Genomic DNA, 24,243 nt, shown 5'->3' with positions numbered 1-24,243 from the left:
ACAGAGTTTCATCCTGTAACTGTGACTAATTAGAGGAATATTTTTGTTTTTCATCTCCATGTAGTTTTTCATCCATCCTTCTTCTCCTTTCTGATGAGATCACGTCTTTTCTCATCCGTTCTCATGTTTGTCTTCGTCTTCGTTATTTTCTTTACTTATTTTCTCGTTTCCTTTTCTGTCTGTTTTTCCTCTTTTTTTTCTCCACTTTTTCCACCCTGGAAGCTTTTTTTAGCCCCTTTCTCTCTATTTTCTCATCACCTTTTATCCCCCCTTTATTTTGGAGGAAAGTTCTCTTTTTCTTTAATCCATTCATCCCCACCTTTTTGTCCTTTTTCTATCATTTTCTCACACTTCTTCCCTCCCTTTTCCTCTCATGTTCATCTTTTTCAGCCTTTGTTTGGTCACATCTTTTAACCTCCTCAGTTTCTGTTTTTCAGCTCTTTTCTTCCTTTCCTCTCTCTTCCACTCCATCCTTTATTCTTCCCCCATTTCTCCATTCCCCTCCACTCCTCATTACTTCTTCGCTCCCTCGGCAGGTTTGTGGCCCAAACAAGCTAGAAATTTTCTGTTTCTCTTCACCAGGTCACTTTTTCTGGTTTCTGTCTTTCTTGTTTTCCCCTGGACTCTCCTTCATCTCTCCATCCTTCCCTCCCTCCATCGCTCCCTTCATTTCCCATGCAGTCTGCTTGGGTACAATGCTGGGAGCCAGCCAGCGCTGCAGACAGATGGTCCACTTATTAGATGTGCATCAGCCCTCCCTCCCCTTCCTGCAGCTCGCTTTTTAATCAAATTAAAGCTGAAAGAAGAAGAGAGAGAGAACGAGAGATATAAACCGAGAATGGATAAAAGAGGGAGAGAGAGAGGTTCGGGAGGTCTGTTCACTTGTTTTGGAGTCTATTATTTGTCTGAATAGGATGAATGATGACAATGTTAATATGAAATTTGGAAGACTGAATCCCTGTCTGTCCTACTGTTTTGGTGTCTGCTTGTAACCCCCCTCCCTCCTCTCTCACTTCCTCACTTCCTCACCCTTCGCTTCGTCTTTCTTCCTGTATTTTTGAAGGGGCGCTCCACCAGTTTCACACATGAAGACCAGCTCACTTGTTGGCCTTCGTGCTTCTCAAGCTGTGAAAAAAAGTCTACAAATGTTGCAGTCGGGTCAGCAGTGGCTTTGTCGCTTCGTTTCATTTGGAAATGACGGATGATGTCACGATGGCGTCATCGGGATTAGCTCAGACCAAACTGTAACGCTGGTACAGCGAGGCGGAGTTTAAACAGGATCGCCGTGCAGAAGCCTTGAGCCACTACTCACTCTCAGGGGCAATAAGTGAGGAAAACATGCAAACATGAACATGAAGCATGTAAAGGCCATGTTTTGTCTGAGATTTGTTCTCCAACAGTCTGAACCCTCTTGTTGTCACTTTTAAGTCATCTTGAAGAGTTTCTCAGGTGTTTTTTTTGTTCTGAGGAGGACGCATCCCTCCATAAGGCCAGCCGCCATTCAGCTAAAGACCCAGGTCCATCTTCCGTCCCCGTGTCCAGGTTTCTTTGGTCTTGATGGCATTGGTTTCAGATCCAGGCCTCAGCTGTGGCACTTGTCCAGATTTAACAAGTTTGTTTAACCCACAAGAAGCAGAGAAGCTTGTTCTTGTTCTCCAGGTGGTTCGCTTTAGCCCGGTTACACCATGAGAAGCTTGGTCCATGGAGGCGTGTTGCTGTCTTTATGTTTAATCTACAGTTTCTTCTGCATGTTAGAACTAAATTCAATTCAGTTCAATTCAACTTTATTTATATAGCGCCGCTCCACAACAATGTTGTCACAGGGGACTTTACATACACTTCATTTCAAGCCAATTCATACATATCCTATAAAAGAAACCAACTGATTGCATCGAGTCATGACTTCGATCCAATCCTCCATCCTGAGCTGCATGAGGCGACAGTGGGAAGGAAAAAACTCCCCTTTAACAGGAAGAAAACCTCCAGCAGAACCCGGCTCAGGGAGGGCAGCCATCTGCCTCGACTGGTTGGGGTGGAGAGGACAGGAAAGACAGAACAACATGTACAACTGCACTTATTCAGGAAGACCTGTGGAAAAATGGAGGAATAAGACCAAATCTGTGGCGTTTTGAGGATGTGCACGTGAAGTTGTCTGTGTCTTTATGCAGCATGTTGCAAACCTTTTCAGACTTCCTTGCAGCTTCGATCAGATGTTCACCGAAACCCTCCATGTAACTGTGTTAAACGTTTCACTTCAGCTGAAATGACAACGCTTTCCCAAATTAACCACGCCCACTTCACATTTCTGACCAATCACACTGCTGATCTCAGAAACCCAACAAGAAAAAATTCAGTTTGACTGAAAGAGAAGCTGAAAGACCTCGCCAACCAGGACCGTGAGAACTAAAAGACATCATGTTTCCTTCCAGAGTTGACAAGAAGAAGAAAATCTCTCGTCTGTAAAAAGCTTGATGGTTACGCTGGTATGACTGCTTTTGGTTTGCGAAGCGCCGTAACTAAAACGCTAAATCAGCTGCAGCTTTGCTGTCAACTCCAGTCCAAAGTGCCGGTTTGAAAGTCTCTCCTGTTTTTATTTGACCTGAGGAGATCATGTGGAATCAGAGATGTGATGACGCTGCATTCAGACATACCGGCGACCACGGTACACCCTACCCTGGCTCTTGAACTGCCGGGATAGCTTCCAGTTTCCTCGCTCCATAGAAACTGGATGTGGTACGGTACGGGTAGGCGCTGCTTCTCATTTAACCCTTCCATGCATGAATTAATGAAAAGTAATAACATTAAAATAAATAAAATAAACGTTTTTTTTAAAATACAGTATTTTACCTCTACAGACATATGCAATTATACATTTTTGTTTATTAAGGATATTTATAATTTATCATAATTTATTATTCATCGTCATGTATTCTATAAAATATTTATAAAATAATATATAATTATAATTATATGATGTAAATCTTCAATAAAAATATAGCTGTGTCATTTTCTTTTCCTATTTATTGCAAAGGCAAACTTGTGTAATTACATTATGTTAAATTTATATCATATATTTATTTATTCTCCAGTGAGTGGAAACGTATTGGATGACTTAATAACATCCACTGAAGTGGTTCATTTACAAAAATATCATCCTAACTCATGAATATGCAAGAAAAATGCTTGTAAATAGGTTTCCACTACATGACCACTATGCATGAAAGGGTTAATGTATTCAGCTTTTTATCAATTTATCGCGAATCAGCTGATTCTACGATTCTTTGCTATTTAGATTTGATAATTCTTTTTGTAATTTAAAGTTTTATATGTTAATAACAAAAGATCAAGGGAAAACATAATAAGCAGATTATGTAGATGAACTATGGGCTTGATAAACATGTTTTTATGTGTATAAAGATCAAACTACAAGTATTTTATAGCAAAAATAGCCTCAAACCCCCAAGACTGAGAATATGCTTGTGTTTAGACTTATGGAGGGTCTTCATTCACATAAGTACAGTCGTCCTCAAGTTGATTCATCCATCCCAGTGAAGAAGAAAAAAACAGCTGCCTGGGAAATAAGAAGAAATTGACAAAAGTAATAATACATACCAATTTTAAGAATTAAGTGTGGTTTGATAGAAATATTTATTTAAAAAACCAATTAGTATGATAAAAGGATGTTACATCACTCATAAACTAATATTTTAATGTTTAAATATTTTATAGGATAGTCAGTTCTCTCAGTCAGACTTCTGCACCTGTTGACAGGTAATTTGTCCCACTGTTCATCAGAAAGGTGCTCTAATTTGTCCAGAACTGATGTTTGTTTGTTTGTTTTTATACCTCAATTGAATAAAAAAAAAAAAAAAACAGTGTCTTTTTTCACTAAATTATAATTGAGCCATTTTTTTTTTGTTATTTTTCCTTTTTTAGTCTCAGTTATGTGAGTGGCTTAAATTCAGCCTTTTCTTTAATGAAGGGGCGAATAAATCGACAGTACCTGTGTACTTGTCACAGAAGGACACCACTAGGGGGCGTATTACAGCATATAATGAAAATTTAAAGAGTGTAAACAAATGAATAAACATGGAAACAATATGTGAAATGTTTGGTTAATTTAAAAAAGATGACAAAAATAGCAGCGATGATAGCAAAGACGGTATATACGACAACTTTTCAACCATAAAACTCTGCACTTTGGACCTATTTAATGGCACAGTCACATCTCTTGTGTATATTTCTGCTGGCATTGTTGCCTAGCAGCATCCTGAGGCGGAGACACTGGACACTGTGTGATGTTGCACCTGAAAACACGTCAGTAAGACTGAGGCAAACAAACAAGCAAAGTGACTGAAAATTGGAGAAAAAGCCGCTAATATCCAAAGAAAACCCACGAATAGTTGTTGTTCAGCACAACATCAAAAGATTACAGTAAGTCTGGCTCTTCAGAAGAAACATGAATAAATGAAGGTGGTTTGATATTTTTAGGTCGAGTCTAAAAAGTTAAAGAACAGAAAATGTCGGACCTGACAGGTTTGGAACTTGACTAAGACTTTCATCCTGAGCTTCTTCGATCTAAAAACTAAAAAAAAAATTTAAAAAAATGCAGAAACAAGAACATTTAGTCTTCATCTGGAAGAGAAGCACACATTCATGTTTGTGAAAGGCTGTCAAAACAATCTTATTTTAATCAAACTGAAATATCCCAATCTCCGCTACGTCTGGAGAGCGCAGACTTCTTTCTGAATCTGCCCGTCAATCAGACTTAACGGTATTTTAAAGTTTACCTTTCATTTCCAGGATACCATCTGACAGGTTTGACGGAAACTTTGTGATCATATTAGAAATAAAACACCCGAACACAAAAGGCGGGTAACACCGCACTGCAGAAAACACATTCAACCTGATGAGACCGCTGTTTGTGGCGCCCCCTATAGGACGCTTTCAGTATTTTCTAGGTTAAGATTGAGACTTTCATTAAATATTTAACTTTTTTAATTTATTTGATTATTTTAAAATAAATTATTTTATTTTATTAATCATTTCATAACATTTATTTATTTTATTTTTTCATTAAGTGATGTTTAGATGATTTAAAATTATCAGACTGCAGGGTAAATAAGGAAAGAAGAGGATTAGAGCTGAGAAAGAAGAGGAAATTAAGTGATAAACAGGAGGTAGTAGAGCAAGACACGAGAAAACAAGAGAAGATGCAGTGAAGGAATCCAGGTTCAGGAGGAGGCTGACAAGGGAAACATAATGAAATATATGAATAATCCTAATCAGACTGGAGCTAATTTTGGTGATGCTGTAAAATGTTTGACCCTGTAAGTTGTTTTTATGGTTCTGTTTGTTAATTTTACATCCGAAAAATACCTTGCCTTTTTTTTTTTTTTTTGTCTCTACAAGATGTTGTAATAAAGTGTGGAGAAAAAAAAAGGGAAACATAAGAAGCAGAGGTGAAACATGGTGGATGTAAACAAGAGGAGACGCAGAGGGCGACTTCAAGGAAAAAAAGGAGGAAAATCAGTGGAAAGGAAAGAAGGGATGAGGAAAGGAGACAAGAAAAGAGGAAAAGAATTGGAAAGAAGGGATGAGGAAAGGAGGAAAAGAATTGGAAAGGAAAGAAGGGATGAGGAAAAGAGACAAGAAAGGAGGAAAAGAAGCGGAAAGGAAAGAAGGGATGAGGAAAGGAGGAACAGAAGCGGAATGGAAAGAAGGGATGAGGAAAGGAGACAGGAAATGAGGGGAAAAAGTAAAAAAAAGATGTGTTTGAAAGATGCGCGCGGACTGAAAGCAGTGGAAAAAGTGAATACTCGGCTCAGTTCAAAGGCACGCGGAGAGCTGCAGCTCCGCGCGAGGAAAGGAGGGGTGGAGGGGAAGGAGGGATGGAGGGGAAGGATGCCTTCCAGATTTACTGTGGAAAGTTGAAAGACTGTCGGCGACCGTGAGCTCTCTCTCTCTCTCTCTTCGTTCATTTTCCACGTGCGCGCCTGTAAAGCGAGCGAGGGAGAAGGGGAGGGACGCTTCTCCCTCTCTCCCTCCCTCCAACTCTCCCTCTCCCTTCCCACTTTGCATATTCCGCGTGCCTCGGCTCGGCCATATGGGAAAATGCAACTGAAGGAATTGTCGGCGGGGAAAAAAACGCGCATGCAGGCAGGAGCACGCGAGCGGAGCGGCGAGAGTTTGAGACCAACACAAACCCATAAAAGTTAAAGAGTCGAGAAGGGGGGACCTAAAGAAACCAAAGCGAAAGAAGACAGAAAGAGAGGGGAAAAAAGAGGGAGAAATATAGTTTTTCTTCTTTCTGCGGAGGAGAGGAACGATGTATTGCGCGTACACCATCCCCGGGATGACAGGCAGCTCGCTCATGTACTACTACAACGGCAAAGCGGTAAGAAACCGTCTTTTTTCTCCGTTCCCTGTCGCGGACTCCTGCCCGAGAGGAGTCTGCGGATGTGTGTGTTTTAGAAAAGGAGAGAGGGAGGGAGGCAATGAGAGATGGAGGAGAGAGTTGAGAGAAGGAGGAGGAGGAGGAGGTGTGAAAGTGAGGAGCGCCGCTTTTTTTTTTTACGCTCCAACTTAACGGCGCAGTCGCGTCGCCGTCAGAGCGCGTGCGGACCGTTGAGTCGCGTCGCCGTCAGAGCGCGTGCGGACCGTTGGCGTTTTCCGTTAAAACCGCCGCGGTTTGATACGCGAGGAAAAAGCTTAGAAAGGTGTGTGTAGTCCGGCGGAGAAAACTGAGCGAAAAATGAATAAAATAAACGAATAAAATGCGCTCTTTTCGTGTGTGTTGTGTGGAGGAAGAAGTGACACAGCTTTGTACTGTGTAACGACATTTTTAAACCTCTGAAATGCGCGTTTACAGTGCCCGCGGCTTTATCTCAACTTATCTGTCATTTAATTATAAACAATGATTAAATAGTTCCCGAAATCCACGATTTTTTTTTGTCGTGTTTTCGGTTAAATCCAAATAAATCTTGTCGACCGCCTCCAGATTCAATTGAAACACATATTTATATGGCTCTACTTAATAATTCTCTTTATTTGAGCCTTTTAACAGACTGAACAGTACTAATAATTTTCTCTCGGCGGAGTGACACCTGTGTGGCTTCTTTCCACTGCTGGTTTTCACACAAGGCCCCGTTTTATTTATTTTTTTTCATTACTTTCAGTATAAAAAAAACAACACATTTTTCTCTCATAATTTGGCCTCAGATTGTATTTTAAAATGTGTTCATAATATCTAAAATACATTTGAGGCCAACCCAAAGCTGGAGATGAATAACCCTTAAATATTTGCAGAGATTTTAATAGCATATAGTGTTGATTTAAAATATATTCCCTGCTTTTTATGATGTTTGCATCCCATTTAGATGTTTTTGTTTTAAATCACAAATTATTTGTTTTTTCCTGTTCTATTTGTGAAGGATATTTTAAATATGTATAGCTTGAAAAAAAGAATAGCACTACAGTGTCTGGAAAATTTCTTTAAGACTGTCTGGCATCACATCTGAGAAAGTCATCCAACAAAGCTGTCTGACCTCTGATGAACTTGCCCGTCTCCCAGTAACCTGCACCTGTAAAACACCAGTAACAGGAGGTGGTAGATGGTGGGGGGGCTGGTTTTCCAGAGATGTGGGGGTAAAAAGTGGAGCTGAATGGATTTCGCAGGTTTTTTTTCCCACGTTTAAGGTAGAAACGTCTGGAAGTTGCAGGTGCACATGAAGACGGACGGCTGGGATTTCCTTCAGATCTACCTGTCTGTCAGCAAACTACCTGACTTTGTCTCAGCTGCGACTGCTTCACATCGGCTTCAGGGCGAAAAGAAAAGGAAGTGACATCAGGGCACCATTGAGGGCCAAGTGGACAGGAACACATTAACAAGTGTAAATTCAGAGCTTTTTTTTAAGCTTTTAAATTAGAAGATAAATTTTCTTTACTGGTTTGGAAATCCGGCTTTATTTCTGTCTGATTTGAGGCCCCAAAATTTGACCAATATTGAGACTAAACGTGTGTTTAGATGGTTTAAAACCAAGTTTTTCTGCAGTTCCTCCACCAGCTGCTGGATGCCAACCCCTTCGCCATTTTCTACCTGTTTTAGTTCAGGGTCGTCTTTGTGTTTCTAAACCGTGGATCTTAGGTTCGGCGATGCCACGGGGGCCCTGCCCGGCACCGCCGCTTTGTTTGGCGGCTGGATGGCACATTGTGCCGACGGTCTTGATCAGGTGCCAAGCTGCTTTCCATCTTCACCCCCCCCCCACCCCTCGCTTTGCTCTGTTTGCTTTTTCAAAGAGAAAACACAGAAATAAAAAGGCAGTCGTCGTTGGGGTTTGTTTTTATTGCATGTTCTGAGCTCGTAATTTGCCCGGTGAAGCAGGGAAGTGGAGCGAGGTGGGAAAACTGGGGCAGAGTGGTCGACGAGAAGCTCGGGGAGACCGAGCAGAGCTGAGGCAGGATCGGGGCTCATGTGGGTGGGAGGTGGGGAGACGATGAGGAGGAGGAGGGTTGGAGCGAGGCCCCAGCTCCGGGTAGCGGCTGTCGGCTCCGGCGGCTTAATGAGGCAGCGGAAAGCTGGGCTAAAAACAAAAGGCCTCATTTGAAGGCGGCCCGGCCAGCCGGCCATTGTTATGCTAACGCAGCGTTTGAATATTCAGTAAGTTTTAATTAGGAGAGTCCTGAAGCAGCCTGCCAAAATCCTGCCGTCCACTCAGCATGCAGCGTCAGGAAAAACACACTTTAAACACTGTTCGGCTGCTTTTTATTCAGCTTTCACCGCTTCTGCAGGAAAAACACAGAGTCTGTATTTATCATGTTTATTTGAGCATAAATCACTTCGTCTTATTCATTCATTTTAATGGAAAAATGTTTCATATTCTAAATAAATTTTTAGTTTAAATAAAAAACTTAAATATATTTTAAAATTAAAATTATGAGGAAGGTTGACAGAATTTCTGTTTGGAATAAGTTTAAGTAAATAAATAACAATGGGGAAAGCTTTTATTAAAGTTTATTATGAAATATACAACTTAAAAATATATAAATTTTACTAATAAACAAATAAAAAGGTAAAATATTATTATAACTATTTACTGTTTGTTATTAATGAAACATTTCAATCTTATTTTAATTTTAAAACAAATTAATTAATTTTATACGTAAAGGTTCGCTGGTGTGTGTGTAGGATGTAAAGGGACATAACTGTGTGTGTGTGACTGAAATGCCAATGTGTGTATGTGTGTGTGGACATCCTGTGTGCTCAGTAGGCTGGAATTAGAGCACAGCGTGTTATGCAATTATAACTTTATAAATAGATGCATTGACTGTGTGTGTGTGTGTGTGTGGGCCTCAAACTGAGCCTTTCTGTTCGGTAATCCAAAAGAAGACTGAATTTTTTTTTTAGCTTTTTAAATTTTATTTTATTCTTTGCTTATTTTAATAAAAATTCATTTATTTAATTAATTTATATTTTTATACATTTAATTTTAATCCCTTTTTTTTTTTTTTTTTTAATTTTTTAAAATTTGATTTTATTGAATAATTTTTCATAAATGCAGAAAACATCTGTCCCAGTCTTTTCTGCATGTTCCTAGTTTATGACAGCTGTGCTGCTTCCCTCAACCGCACTTCCGTTAGCATGGAAAAAGAAAGTGTGTGTGTGTGTGTGTGTACATGCAGGTCATTCGGTTGCTTTAAGGTCCTCTTCGTGTGTGTGAGTGTGTGTGAGTGTGTGTTGCCGGGCGGGTTAAAGCCTTACACATCACGCAGGCTTATACTTAATCCCTCAGCATCAGATTATGTGACACTGATGCCGCTGATACACTCTGATACACACACCGCTGCTGATACACTCTGATACACACACTGCTGCTGATACACTCTGATACACACACCGCTGCTGAAACACTCGCACTGACACGGCTGATTTTAAGCATCCTTTTATTTATTTATTTGTGTGAATGAAGCGGAAGTAGGTTAAGAGCTCCGCAGATCTGCCTGATTCTGGTCATTATCCACATTTTTCAGCCTCTTAGCTCTGAGTTTAGAAGGTGATAAGTTGCTTGTTTGGCTGCTTGTCAGGAAAAAATAGATTTTATTATTGAATTAAAGTAAACCTTTATGATATTTTGATATTTATTAGAAGGAATCTCAGCTTTTATTGGTATTTTTGGACATGTTAAAAAGAATAAAAAGACATATTCACCTTGTATGCATGCTGAATATTTGTCGGATGTTTCCTAATTTGCATATTTAGAAAGCAGGAGGGAAATATGTTTCTTCTCTTCAGGACTTGTTGCATTTTCTGCTCTGTGAGAACGAAGGAGGAAGTATAGGTGTTGTTAAAAGTCAGACTGGCTGCTGGTTTTATTCCAGTTATTTAAGTGTCAGTATATTATCCTGTAATTACTCTCCTGCTTCTTGTATTAATGTGGTTTTACGTGGAATTATGGCCAAACTAAACCTTTAGTTTGTTTAAAACAGTGTAAGACTCTTCATTCTCTGCATGTTTTATGTTTTTACAAGAGCACAATGGGTTTATTTACAACCCAAAGCTTAAAGGTTCAGACCTTTATTTAGTTTATTTTAATGCAAATTTTAATGTTTACAGATGTTTCTATCGCATGTTTTTAGCATTATTCAGGCAAATTGACAGACACAACGTTGTGAATCCATCCTGTGGGCCTTAGATGTCTCTGGACACCAAGAACATGAATATGACCCTGATTATTGTGAGGATTTCCTCATTTAATTTGAGTTTTTTAGGGTTTTTTATTCATCCTGACAGACTGAGCTTCTTTAGCTGCAGCTGTAAACGACTAAATCTGTGAACCAGGAGCCAAACGTCGAGGCTGGTCTGTGGACAACATGGCGTATGGCCAGTAAATAACGGCGCTGAGGCTCGGACACCTGCAGCTGAAGGCGACGACTTCCGTGGAGCCACGCCTGATGCTTTTTCAGACCCGTTCACATCGTTTCACACGACGGGGATTATTTCAGGTCGCCTCTGCACATCATCTGACTGACACCTCTCTGGCTGCTGGAGCTCACATCAGGCCGTGTCTTTTGCTCTGGATGTTGCATTTTTCCTTAAACATAAACAAATCTCTCTGTTTATGTTCTTCTTTCCAACTTTCTTCCTTCATCATTAATGGTAAATAAATCAATAAATGATGGATAAACATATAAACAAATGAAAGAGGAGAATTTCTTCACTGAAATGTCCTTGTTGATGCGTCGGTGGTTGTTTACTCTGCTTTCAGAGGAACACACAGAACATTGTGATTGATCTGAGGTGATCTGTGATTGGCTGCGTCTATCGGATCGATACGCCGACATGTCCAGGATGGTACACGCAGTCGTTCATCCGTCGGCTCTGTCTGCCGTTTCTCCTACTGTTTTTATAAGCCCTTGACATCAATGTGCAAGGTCGCAGCTGCCAAAATAGTGCACACACACACACACACACCCTCAAACCGCTTGTGTGTGTGTCCCATGTGGGAAGGCGGACTACAGCAGAGCAGAAAGCATCGGCATTCTCCGGATAGCTGGGAATTTCCACCCCAACCTGTCCGTGTAGAGAGAAGAATGCGAGTCGCAGGTTTGATTCCCGGTGACTGACTGAAAGCCCACCAGCACCATCAAAACCGCTGAGCATCAAGGCGGTGGGCCGCCAGATGGGGACAGACGGTTGGCTGGAAGGTGTGTGCATGCAGAGGCCCGTTTAGCCGTACACACAGCGACAAGCCCTCCGGCGGACACGGCGGAGACCTGGCAGCGGTTTCTTTCTGTTCCTGCTGGCGAGGTGATGATTACGGACGGAAACGGAAGACGAGGGATGGATTGTTTCTTCCTGATCCCAGCCTGTAAATGTCAACGTGGGTTTCTGAAGTGAAGCGAACACAAACTGACACTAAAGATAATTCTTATTACCATAAAACCTGATATTTAGTGTGTCTGATCTTCACCGTACGATGCAGGACGTCGTCTGCTGACAGATTCTATCACCTCATCATGTTCTACATGTTCTGTCTGAACCCAGTCCGGTCGGTGGAACGGTTCCCCTCCTGACAGCCTCACCGACGCCGTTCTGTCGCCTCACATCATTCAGACTTCAGACTTATCTGGGCAAAAATAACCTTTTATCTTCATTTAGATGTTTAAAACTTAAAGATAAGGCTGTAAAAACATAAAACATGACAGACATGATGAAGAAATATCATTTAGAAGTTTTTCTTCAGTTCTCTGGTGTCAAACTAAAACCTCTCTGGGACACCAGTATCAGACCCCCCCCCCCCCCCCCCCAGACGTTATACCTGGAGTTGATCCAAGAAGAAATAATTACAATAGATTTTTGTCCCTTTTCATAATAATAGTTGTTGCCTGCAAGAAGGCTTTTTATTAAAATGGAATAAAAAGTAAACTTTCTTTCATATTTTCCTACTGTTCTAACTTCTCACGAAATTTATTGAGTTTATTAAATACTTTACAAATGAACAAGTTTGCTTTTAATAAACACACACAGAGAAATGAAGCCAAAACAATAAATTGATCCCAATAATTGTGTTTTATCTCCGTGTAAAATGGAATTTATTCATTCATTTATGAATTTAATATGATCTGTGTGTGAGGATGAAAAGCTGGGAGCAGATTCTGGCTAATTATAAAAATCTTTTCTCTGTATTTATGTGACATTTTTCAGACTGAATTAGCAGCAGGTTAAGTTGTCTTAATAACAGAATAATTAATAATGATTAATTAATTAATTTGATAGGAATTACCTTTAACAACATAATTCAAACAATTCGGTCATTATTCCAGGAGGATCGATGAAATAATTTAATGAATGATTTATTATTATAGATTTAATGAAAGAAACTGATGTCAGAGCGCCGTATCAGCCCAGTTGTGTTTTATTTATTTAAAGTGAACCTGAGTTTGTAACGAAGCATCGATTCGCCGCGTTAACTCTTCCTGTCGTGTCTCCACACGTTCCCTCCCTCTGATCAGGTCACTCAGTCTCTCCGTCCGCCAGCAGGACGGCCCATTTTCACCGGCCCCGTTTTCCCTTTTACATGTCTGTGTGTGTGTGTGTGTGTGTGTGTGTGTGTGTGGTAAAGCCTATTCTCATACGTACTAAGCACAAGCTTCACAGCAGTAATGCAAGCTTAAGTAAGTTAACATTTTTGGCCAGAGAATAAAGCAGAGCTGTGTGTGTGTGTGTGTGTGTGTGTGTGTGTGTGTGTGTGTGTATGGGTATAAAACCCAGTTCTGAACCAGCGCTGACACACACACACACATACACACATAAAACCCACCCAGTCTTCATTATCAAAGTGGAAAATGGGTCTGTTGTGGTTTTGCTTAGCGTGTGTGTGAGTGTGTGTGTGTGTTTTAGTGGGTCAGTCATGCTGCGGTGAGCTGTTAGGGAGGCTGCATGGACTCACTGATAAACACCAGACAGCTGTCACACTTTAAACAACAAGAGAACAAAACTGTGCTACGGAGCAGCGTGCTGCATATGAGAGGCCGCCGACGCCAGGTCCGCAGCTCTGGCGACTCGCTCTGTTTCCATGGCAATCCTGAAACGATGCCTTCAGGTGTACCACCGTTAGATCGCAGCGATTCTCTGATGGAGCTTTCAGAGCATGAGACAGAATCCTGTGGTTCCCAAACTTCATAAATAAGGAGGATAAAGTGGTTTTCTACCATTTCGTTACCACGGTAACAAAGCATTTACATGCCCAAAATCAGCTTCTTCCCCAAAGCTAACGACAAATTCAGATTTTTTTCCAAACATCAGTTAATCGCTGCTTTACGAGGCGCACGTTTGATCCAATCAGAGTAAAAATGTGACAAGTAAACGGCTGGTAGTATTGATCTCAGATCGGGAAGAATCTGAGAGAGAGAGGTGGTTTAAGTCTCTCCACAATCCAATCAGATGTTTACAATCTTCAGTTGTTTCTGCTTGAACTACGGGGGGGCTTGGTGGCGTGATGAGTTTCAGGGAAGGCTTGAAAAATGGCGGCAACAACAGGACTGCAATGTTTATGTTGTTGAAAAGCTCACAGCAAGTTGTTCAGGCAGATATTTAGTAAATAAAGGAAGACAGAATCACATGACATGAATGATACTCATCACTAATCAGATTACATCGAGCGTCCAGTAGGTCTGGTTGATTAATCGGATTTTAATCTCAATTACGATCTGGGTTTTCAACGATGATAAAAATAAAAGGGTGTGATTATTTTTCTCTCCTGCTGTCTTCAGCTGCTAATCGAGCGTCTCTGGCGTTGCAGCGCTGTGCTGTAAACTCCTCCCACAGCCGCTTTGCTTTCATTCAGACACTGTTGCCAACTTGGCGACTTTCTCACTAAATTTGGAGACTTTTTTTGTTAAAAGCGACAAATCTAGCAGCTTTTACTGGAGTTATTAGAGGGTTTTCTGGTGTTTTGGCGACTGACTTGAAGGCACATATTGTTCTGCAGTTACTGTAAGGAAGGAGCAGCGGGAGCCTCTCCCGTCCTACAGCACTCCCAGGCGGCCAGTCTCAGTCGGCTCCGGCTGCAGGTCAATGTAGAATAACTGCAGTAGGTTGTGGAAGTTCACCTAAACATAGTTTGTACCATTGTCAGTGACAACTGGCTGCATTATTTTCCTATACATAGTTCAGCGAGTTAAACACTGTAATATCCCTCCGTTATGGGGCGTTACCATAGCAACGTGTTAACTAGCTGGTTCAGATCAGCCGTCTTTTAATAGGAGAATGAGAGAAACGCCTGACAGCGGTTGTTTGGCATAAAACGTACATCCAGGCCAAAGTAAAATAGTTCCTATATAAACGGTAGAAGCAGATTAAACAACTGGAACCGTGCATTAGACGGTCATAATGCACGACACGGAGTCTAGAACACCACGACGCGCAGCGTTGTTTATAAATACTGGATAATCGTGTTAAATAATTGAGATCTCAATTTCAGTCAGAATAATCGTGATTATAATTTTTGTTATAATCGAGCAGCCCTAGTGTCCATGCATCTATGTCACTGTTTCCTTAAATGGGGGTACGCGTACACCTGGGAGTACTTGATTCCAGGGGGTATGTGAAATTTTTTAAAACTATATCTTTTTATGTTTTCTTTAAAACATCCTTAAATAAAAAATATAAATACAATATTGTATAAATATTTAATATATTTCAATAAATCTAAACGTAAATTAATAAACTGAATTTACGTTTAGATTTACACCTTTTCATTCCTCCCAAAATGTCACATTCCGACGTGAACCCCACATATAACAAGCCAAATCACAGTTGCCATCGTTTTGCACGGTTAAAGTTTAACTAAACAAACACAAATGACAAAGTGCTTTATTTCATGGTTTTTCTTAACCTAAAATACTTTGCAGTGGTTAGGGGTTACTTGGCTGAAAAAACGTTTATATGTTGAAAATAGGTTGAGAACCGCTGATCTATGTAAACATAAAACACTCACACACACACACACATACATATATATATATATATATATATATATATATATATATATATATATATATATATATATATACATAGTGTATATATGTGATATGTGTGTGTATAATCACCGTAAACCTTTTTAAATCATTTTCATAAACTAAAAAGCGTCATGATGCAGTAAAACTAAAACATCTCTTCTTATCTATACATGAACAAATAACTGCATCTCCAGTCAACATTGCCTCATCAATAACTTCATATAGTCATAGCTGCTCTCCGGCTCCCATATGGTCCACGTTAGGCCCATACCTGATAGGAGAGAGAAAAGAGAAGGAGTCGTAGACAACAAAGAGAAATATAGGGCGACATACAGAAAGAACAAACAGAAAAGGATCCTGCAGCTCTGAAGTAATCAGCTCTTTGATCTGGATCCTTTATTATTCCAGCCTGGGCCAAATAATGCAGTCCTGATTGTACTGCTGGCATCCAGCGAGCCTCCATATGTTGGCTATTAGCTTTTCTTACCGACTGCGTCCACACAAAGCTGCTTCCTCAGCCATGTTTCATAAAGACTCGCAGCTTTTAATTCACTGGTTTAAGGAAAAAGTCAAGTTTGTGCTGCACATTGAGGAATTAGCTGTTTTCCTTCTTTACATCTGGGACTAAAGTGACAATTAAAAATAATTTGTCATTTAATTTGGGTTAAAGCTAAAGTCTGATAATCCAGCTACTTCCTCTATGTGTGAACATGGAGTCACCTGTTCCTCAGCGTCTGTCTGGTGCACCACCTGAATTAGACTGTTTATTTTTATTTCCTCTGCAGTCTGAGCAGAACATCTGTGTCTTTTTGGTTGGTTTGTAAAAAAACTTGCCTTTATTAATAACAGTTTCTCAGGAAGAGTGAGGTGTGATGGACAGCTTACCTTTCAGGTGATCTACTGGCAGTTTCCAGGCATTTCTATCCCATGTAGGAGTTTACGATCCAGCCAGAAAACAGTTTATTCAGAGACAATATGGTAAATCCACTTTTATTTAGACTTCTATTTTGGCCCAGAAGTGATGATGAATCCACGTCATATCGAACAAATTAATATCCAGTCAGGAGCAGCCAGAGGTCAACAAGTGAACAGGAAGTTCTGCGCCTTTCTGGAAGATAATTCTCTTCTTTGGCGGGAATAAAGTCCAGAAGATGTTTTTATGTGAAAAGCAGCGAAGTTTGGAGTTGCTTTGTGAGGATAGCAGGTAAACTGTAGCATAAATAAACGTAAATGAAGAAATGTAATTTGGAAATTTTTCTTCTTAAACGTGATAATGTCTTTACAAACAATTCTTTGGTCTTGTGTCAAACTAAAAATGAGAAAATATGTAAATGTGTTTGTTTCAGACGTGAGACAATGACGTGCAGACGAGAAAAGCCTTCATCACCTGTGATCTGTGTGTTATATTTCTACAAACTTCTGTTAGTAATCATATCTGGTTGGTGTTTATGCATCTTTTGATACATTTATTTGACATTTTGTACCCTCACGCTGCATCCTGGCCGGGCTGGATACATGAAAACAAAGTGGTTGGACCAATAAAAGCAGAAGAATGGATTGGAGATTTTAGGGTTATTGCTCATGTATGACATGTTTTGGTTGCTTCGATGTGAAATCTTTAATAATATCTTTAATAATCTTTAACAGACTTAAATTTAAACGTGCATCATGTAACGTACCTTTGACTAGATCTTGTGGCAAATAAGATTTTTTTCATGTTGTTGCCTCAGCCTGAGGAGAAAATCGAGCTTCTCATCTGCACCCTGGAGGTTTGGAGTTGTAAAACCTCCCGGCTTCGTCTCTTGAGTGTTATCGTCATGAAAACTAAGGCTGGATGTTAAAAATCCAACATCATTTTGTCCTGTTAATCTGATTGTCATCATTTCTCCAGACGGAGGAATGAGACGAGTCTGGGCCGTCGGCTGCTTCACACAGCGGGCCAACGCTCTAATTCTTATTAACGTTTTTATAGATCTCAAGGCTGAGCGGGATCAGAATCAGATGTTCGGAGGAGTCGTCGGCTTCGTTTGAAGCGCCTTAAGGTGCGCTTGATTTAAGCCGTCGGACTCCTGGAACGGCCTCTGAAGCCCAACCGTCTCTGGAGAAACAAGCGCGCTAAGCACCCCCCATCCTCTGGCTTCTATTTACTGATTTAATGTTGCTCTTTTCTCCCAAGTCAGCTTGAATTTCCTTCATTTTAAGCTTGAACTGAGATCAGACAGAAGAAAAGTGGGACTGCTGGATAGTGATAACGCTTTCCTGAAAAGGATGTACAAATTTAGATCAGATGATACAAACAAGTCGAGGAACATTTTTCGACTTGGCTCTACCATCTGTGGAACACTAAGGTCTCTCTGTGCTTTTCTAACTACATTTCATGTAATTGTGTTGCATTTAATCATTCCTCTACCATGTTTTAACTCTCTTAATTAGATTTTAAAGCCTGTATCGTCTTCACTTGTTGCTGCATTGCTCTAAAACCATTCCCACATGGACAGATTAGCTGGATTTAGCTAAAACTGCTGTCATTAACATCATATGTGATGTATGCTACAAAAGATTTTCTCTGAACTTCATAGTTTTTTTTATTATACTGACTCTTCACGAGATTCTCAGCTGGTTTTTTTTTTTATTTTTATTAAACCTGAGGTAACCCTCAAAAACTTCCGGCTCCTACATTTAAGAGTATTGGTGAAAATAGTAACAACATGGTGTGAAGAGATCCACTGATGGTTTAATGGCTGAAGAGGTCAGGAGGTTAAAACCCGGCATACCTAAAATGATGGAGATCCAGGATTAGGTGTTAATGTATGATAGTGTTTAGTGGTTTGATGCCAGTTCCGCTATCTCATGCAGTCCGATTGTAAGTTTATCTCGAAGGATGAAATGCAGTGATGTAAACATAAGAAAAAGGTTTAATTTAAAAGATTTAATTTAAAAGATACTAAATTCATTTTATTTATTTATGTATGTTATTTATTTATTACTTTATTGATTTATTAAATAATAAATACATTTTATTTATTTATTTCTTAAATTATTATTAATTAATTAAATAATTGTTATTTCATTTATTTATTAGATTATTTATTTATTTAATTTAAAAGATACTAAAAATGGGAGAATGACATGAGGGTGAATGATGATTCTGGTCAGGTCCTGGTTCTGCATTTGATGTGCACAGGCCGGAAAACTGGGTTGGACTTACTGGAGGGGTCCTTAACTGGTTGATATACAAGGTGGGAGTTATTGTGATACGAATGCCAGCTATAAATCTTAGCGAGTGACTTGTGGAGTGCCACAGGGGTCAGTCCTCGAACCGCTTCTGTTTAACTTGTATATGATCCTCTTGTGTCAAATACTACAGTACTTTATTATTGATTATTACAGTTATGCAGAGGATACACAACTCTATGTCACCAGACATAAATAACACAATATATAACACAACTTGTCACCAGACAACTGCTGTCCAATAGACTTACTGAGAGTGGCTGATTTAAAATTGACTTCTTGGAAATCCAAAGCTCGTTTACTTATTATGCAGCCATAATGTCAATTATTCAAAAATTTATTACTGGAATAAACAGATTCATCAAGCAGCCCTGAGGGCAATAATTGATTAGATCAAGTTATTAAAGATGGGAAATTGAATCGAAAATAATCTAATGTTGGGATTTTTTGCCTCACAATTTTAAAATCAATTTATTTATTTATTTTTTGTTAAAAAATCTTTTTTTTTTTTTATTATCAAATAAATAGAAAAAAATCCATTATTAAATTTTTTTAAAACATTTTTATTGTTTTTATTGATCTTTTTACTTGTCTTCTTTCGTATCCTTAGCATTATAGCCGCAGAATGATGGTCTGACTACTGGGTTGTTTTTTTCTCATTGAAATAAAGAAAAATGACGTCTTGGACATTTTGTTTTATAGCCTACAAAAATCAGCAATATTGAAGAATCTCAAGAATAGAAATCTTAAATCAAACGGGACCTAAAAAAATCGAATCGGGACAAAAGCATATCATCACAGCCACACAGTTTAGCATGCAACTGATCGATAAAATTGATTGATAGCATCCATCCCAAAGACAATTGTTGAGACCAATTTAGAGTGCAGCCCTAAGGGCGATTAATTACTTAAATTAATTAATACCCCAGCCTTATTGGTGATTTATCACAAAAAAAAAATTAACAAGCAGGATTAATCATAATTACTTATCAAATCAATTTATTGTGGCACCTTAAAGTTTATTCATTGACAGCTCTAAGTCAGATTACTGATAAAATTGTTTATCACATGATCACTATCACAGTTTATCAATGTCATTGATCAATCCAGCAGTGATTGATGGATAAAATCAACGTCTTGAACAGCTTAAACATCGGTTTAACCAAAAGATTAATTTGTAACAAAGTTATAATGTTGATAGATCAATAATGTCAGTTTCTTCAGCAGTACTATCAGCGACTGGTTGGTAAAATCTATTGGAAAGCTCTTAGGTTGGTTAACCAATCAATCAAACTATTAATTATCACGTCATCATAATGACATTTAATCTGCTTTATTGTTTGATCAATAAAATCAACTTATTAATCGCTGATTGAAACCGATGTGTTTCAGTTTGAGTGAATAAATAAAAAGAAACTGTTAAAAATGTGGGATAAATTTAATTGACCTTTTTTATAATCTAATTGATAAATTGCTGTTCATATATTGGCTTAAACCTCTAGAATTTTCTATTTTCTGACACTTGGATGAGTTTTTGTAACGTTCCTTACCTCCTGCATCGGCCATCTTAACATTCAGTTTGGTGTCGGAAAGCACCGCTTACCGTTTTACACCAAGACGAGACCCGGATGCTCATCACCGGCTGGCATCACCATGGCAACGGACTCGCCGTGACCCAGCATCCCACCGGCGGTCCCGCTCTCTGCTCCCGACTCTCTGTCAGCACCCTCTTCAATAATTAACATGCCACGACAGCCATCTTAGCTTCTTTGGCTTCGATCTAAGTTGCCTGCCGGCATGTTGCCTTGGCAACCGAATCCCTGCAACGCACACACACACGCGTGCGTACACACACAAACAGTGGCGCCCTAGTGACGTCGGGGGTGTTATAACACTCCCAACTTTATGAGTTGGACAAGAAGCGGTCAGGGCAGCCATCTTACAGCGTGTGATTTATTCGGGCGGCGATTATTTTATTCATGAGGCTTCGTTTGGAGGAGCAGGTTCAGCCTGGATGGCCGCCAACCTCCCAAAGACCAAACAAATAAATAAAAGTCAAACTCGAGACACAGAAACCGAATCCAAGCAAGAAAAATCAGATTATAAACGACAAATAAGAGACGCTGACAGCTCGATCCTGGTGGAAATGTGTGTGTTTGTGTCCCTCCTACACACTTGTTCTCACCCTGACAGCTTGGCTGCTGCAGAGAGCAGAGGTCTCATTGGCCGGGTGCCCTGAAACAGGCTTTTTGATTGGCTGTCGGGCCCAACGCCACAATGCCAGCTGAGAGAACATGTTTTATAAGTGTGTCTGTGTGAGCATGTGTGTGTGTGATGAGTGTTTTTATGTAGCAGCAAACAACCAATAGAAAATGCTTTGTCTCCCTCCTTGTGTTTGTAACTTCTTTTCTTCTTCTCCAATTTTTTGGTGTTGTTTCGCTGCAGCTCCAGTAGGTTAAAACATGATAAAAACAGATCAGGGAGAGAAAATCCTGTTTCTGTTTCAGAAATATACATTTTATTCGACTTAAATACTTTAAGTCTTTAATATTACATCTCATGTTCTCATACATGTCATGAGAGGGCACCGTGATGCTCGGAGGTTCATGTGCAGCAAATAAGAGGAAAGAAAAGCTGTTTAGTCACCGTTTACATGTAACCAGATCTGGATTCAGTGATTTGCAAGCTTGCCTAGTTAAAATTGTTATTCCGTTACCTAAACTGGTAATCCATCAGTTTTATCCGATTTATTCCAGTTAAAATAGAATTAAAACTGTATTCATTTCTGATTGGCTACATCTTATGAATTATTCCTGTAGTGGGGGAGTTGTGTTCTTTATCACCACTCCTTCACCTCAACCTAAATTTACTCTGCTTCCTTCGCTTACACTTCCAGCGCACATGTTGTTGTCTATGTACGTACGTCATTCTGAGTCTGACCAGCTTAGAATAAATGTGGGAATAAATGTGTGAGAATAAATTCACGGTGAGTCAGCAGGGTTGAATGTGTGATCATGTGATGAGAAACGTATCAATATGTCTGATCTGGATCGTCTGAAACTGACATTTTGGGTTGTGAACGACTGCAGCTATGACTCGTTCAGTCATGAGATCAGTTTTCTTTGGACTTTGTCCTTAAAGTGTTGGTTTATCTCCAACCGTTGTTGCCATCAGGGTTGGAAATCAGCTGATGTGGATGGTAGATTCCTCATTTTTACCTCCGACAAGGAGGTTATGTTTTCGTCCGAGTTTGTTTGTCTGTTAGCAACATCACTCAAAAAGTTATGGATGGATTGTGATGAAATCTTCGGGATGTGTTGGGGGTGTCACGAGGAACAAATGATGAATTTTGGTGGAGATCCGGAAGAGATCCTGGATTCTGGTTTTTAAATAAAAAGTACAAAGCAGACGCCGCACCACTGACTACCATGTCATTGTATGCAGTGGGCGTGTGCGTAATGCACGTAACTTTGGCGATGATTGGCCAATCAGTACGACCTACCCCTCTGTCTAATGGTGTGATTCGGTAGAATCACGCTGATGTCATCATGTTTACATAAATGTGACCAATCGGCACCGACAACGCGGGAAATGTTTGTGACGCTGTGACTGACACTTGTTGTCGTCCAATCAAACTGATGTTACCAAGCAGAAAATGGTGATTTTTTCCGCCTAACTACTCCCAAAGCACCGTGGGAGACGTAGTTTCTTTACTGAATGCAGTTTAATAAAGTTTTAGAGGCAAAACAGCAAAGGTAAGACAGAATATGTAATGATGTTTTTCCAGCGTGATGCATAAATTCAGCCTTCTTTTGACTCTGGTTGAGTGAATCTTGGTCATAGAGACATTAAACTGGTATGACTGGAATTTGTGGGATGTGTGCTTCCAGTCGAGGTGCTGTTTGTTCGTTTCCATGCCGCTGGGTGGACACCAGGGTCCAATATTTTTTGTTTATGTATTTCTGCGGCCTTTGTTTACTTGGTCTTTTAATTACATCCGCCAAGGAGGTTATGTTTTCGCTGGAGTTTGGTTGGTTGTCTTTTAGCAACTTTACTCAAAAAGTTACGGATGGATTTTGATGAAATCTTCAGGATATGTTGGGGGTCTCACAATCAACAAATGATGAATTTTGGTGGAGATCCGGAAGAGATCCTGGATTCTAGATCACTTTGAAGTTATGTTGGGTGTAAATCACAATATGCTTGGCGGAGGTCGGCGCTATCTTTCTATCTAGTTTCTTTGTTTGTTTTTTTTTTCTTAAAATGTTCAACAATAGTTTGCAACATTCTGTTTTCCAGCCAGGAAGAAAAATAACTTTTACTCTGAACACATTCAAAGCAACACTCCTGAATTTTAGCATGTTTTTACACTTTGGGACCCTCTAATGACGACTACTTCGCGTTAGTGTTGCACCTTTCTCTTCTCTGCGCGCTCCCCAGCCTGTAAAAGTCTGACTTGTTTTATCTGTTTTTCTGTGTTTTTCTCTTTCATCTCCTCTCTTCTTCTGATAATGTGCTCTTGAGTTTCTCTGATGAACCAAACATGATGCTGCCGCAAAGCCACGTCTTGCTGCTGATGCCTGAACCTTCATTTTAACCTGCATTTGGTGGGTTTTACTGTAGTATACTGGTTTCTGTGCCATGTTTTAGTTTCTGGTCGCTGCTAGTGGTGTAAATCCCAAGTGTGGTCCTGAAATAGATTGTATATCATGGTGACACAATACTCCTTCGGATTGTGACATTAGATTCAAGTACTACATTTTGGTTGTTTGAACAAAGCAAAGGTAAACATTTCAGCATGTTCTTTTTTATGTTTGCTCTAAGAAAACAGCAAAAACACATTTTTTCTGCTAGAAATGGTCGAGATGACAGATAATGATACAATAAAAATTGGAAATAATGTAAAAATAATGGAATAGCAAACCCTAAGTTTTGTTGTAAAATACCCAAACCAAGTGTTCAAGACGCCTCAAACGGGTCTATCTCTATGTTTTTAAAGAAGATTCATCACAGTTACAAATAAATATGCTCTATCAAACAGTAGGACAGGCAGTTTAAGGGTTAATTGTGTCTCATAAATGATGGCTTTGACCTTTTTTGATAGTTATTTTCATTTTGGATCACTGTAGACTGATGCTGTGCTGCTGGTATCTACAGTAAAAGCAGCTAAACTGTGGAGTTTTGGAGTTCAGGATGTAATAACGACGAGCGCTGACTGAGTCAGTTTAGTTAATGAGGTCAGGCGTGGCGCTCGGGAAGTGACAGGAGATCAATCCCATCGTTCCAGGATCAAACCGGATTCACAACATTCCATGGCCAGTATTATGTATTCATGTTCCCTCCCTTACTTCCTGTTTAGTCAGTGTATATTTATGTGTGAAACTTAGAGATTGTTGTTAATTACTTCATCAATTGATTATTTATGAAACACCTTAATGAGCTGTCAGACAGCCAAATGGCTCAATACAAGAAACTTGTCATTCTCTCCCT

At 39.7% G+C, this 24,243-nt stretch overlaps 1 protein-coding gene across 5 annotated transcripts in view; it reads left to right on the top strand.

Moving 5' to 3' along the window:
* tcf4 (transcription factor 4) overlaps nt 1-24,243 on the top strand; it is a 283,617-nt gene that overhangs the window by 193,101 nt on the left and 66,273 nt on the right. For 2 of the 5 annotated variants that reach the window (XM_079256447.1, XM_079256448.1), the window contains exon 1: nt 6,123-6,397. The exons of the other annotated variants lie outside the window; for them this stretch is intronic. In XM_079256447.1, coding sequence (XP_079112573.1) covers nt 6,329-6,397 — 69 coding nt within the window. In that variant the 5' untranslated portion in view covers nt 6,123-6,328. Of the gene's footprint in view, nt 1-6,122; nt 6,398-24,243 lie in introns of those variants that run through there. 5 annotated transcript variants of the gene reach the window in all.

The sequence above is a fragment of the Telmatherina bonti genome (genome assembly GCF_933228915.1).
Source record: "Telmatherina bonti genome assembly, chromosome: 17".
Lineage (NCBI taxonomy): Eukaryota > Metazoa > Chordata > Actinopteri > Atheriniformes > Telmatherinidae > Telmatherina > Telmatherina bonti.
Note: the sequence above shows the minus strand (reverse complement) of the source record. Positions and strands in the feature narration are given on the sequence as shown.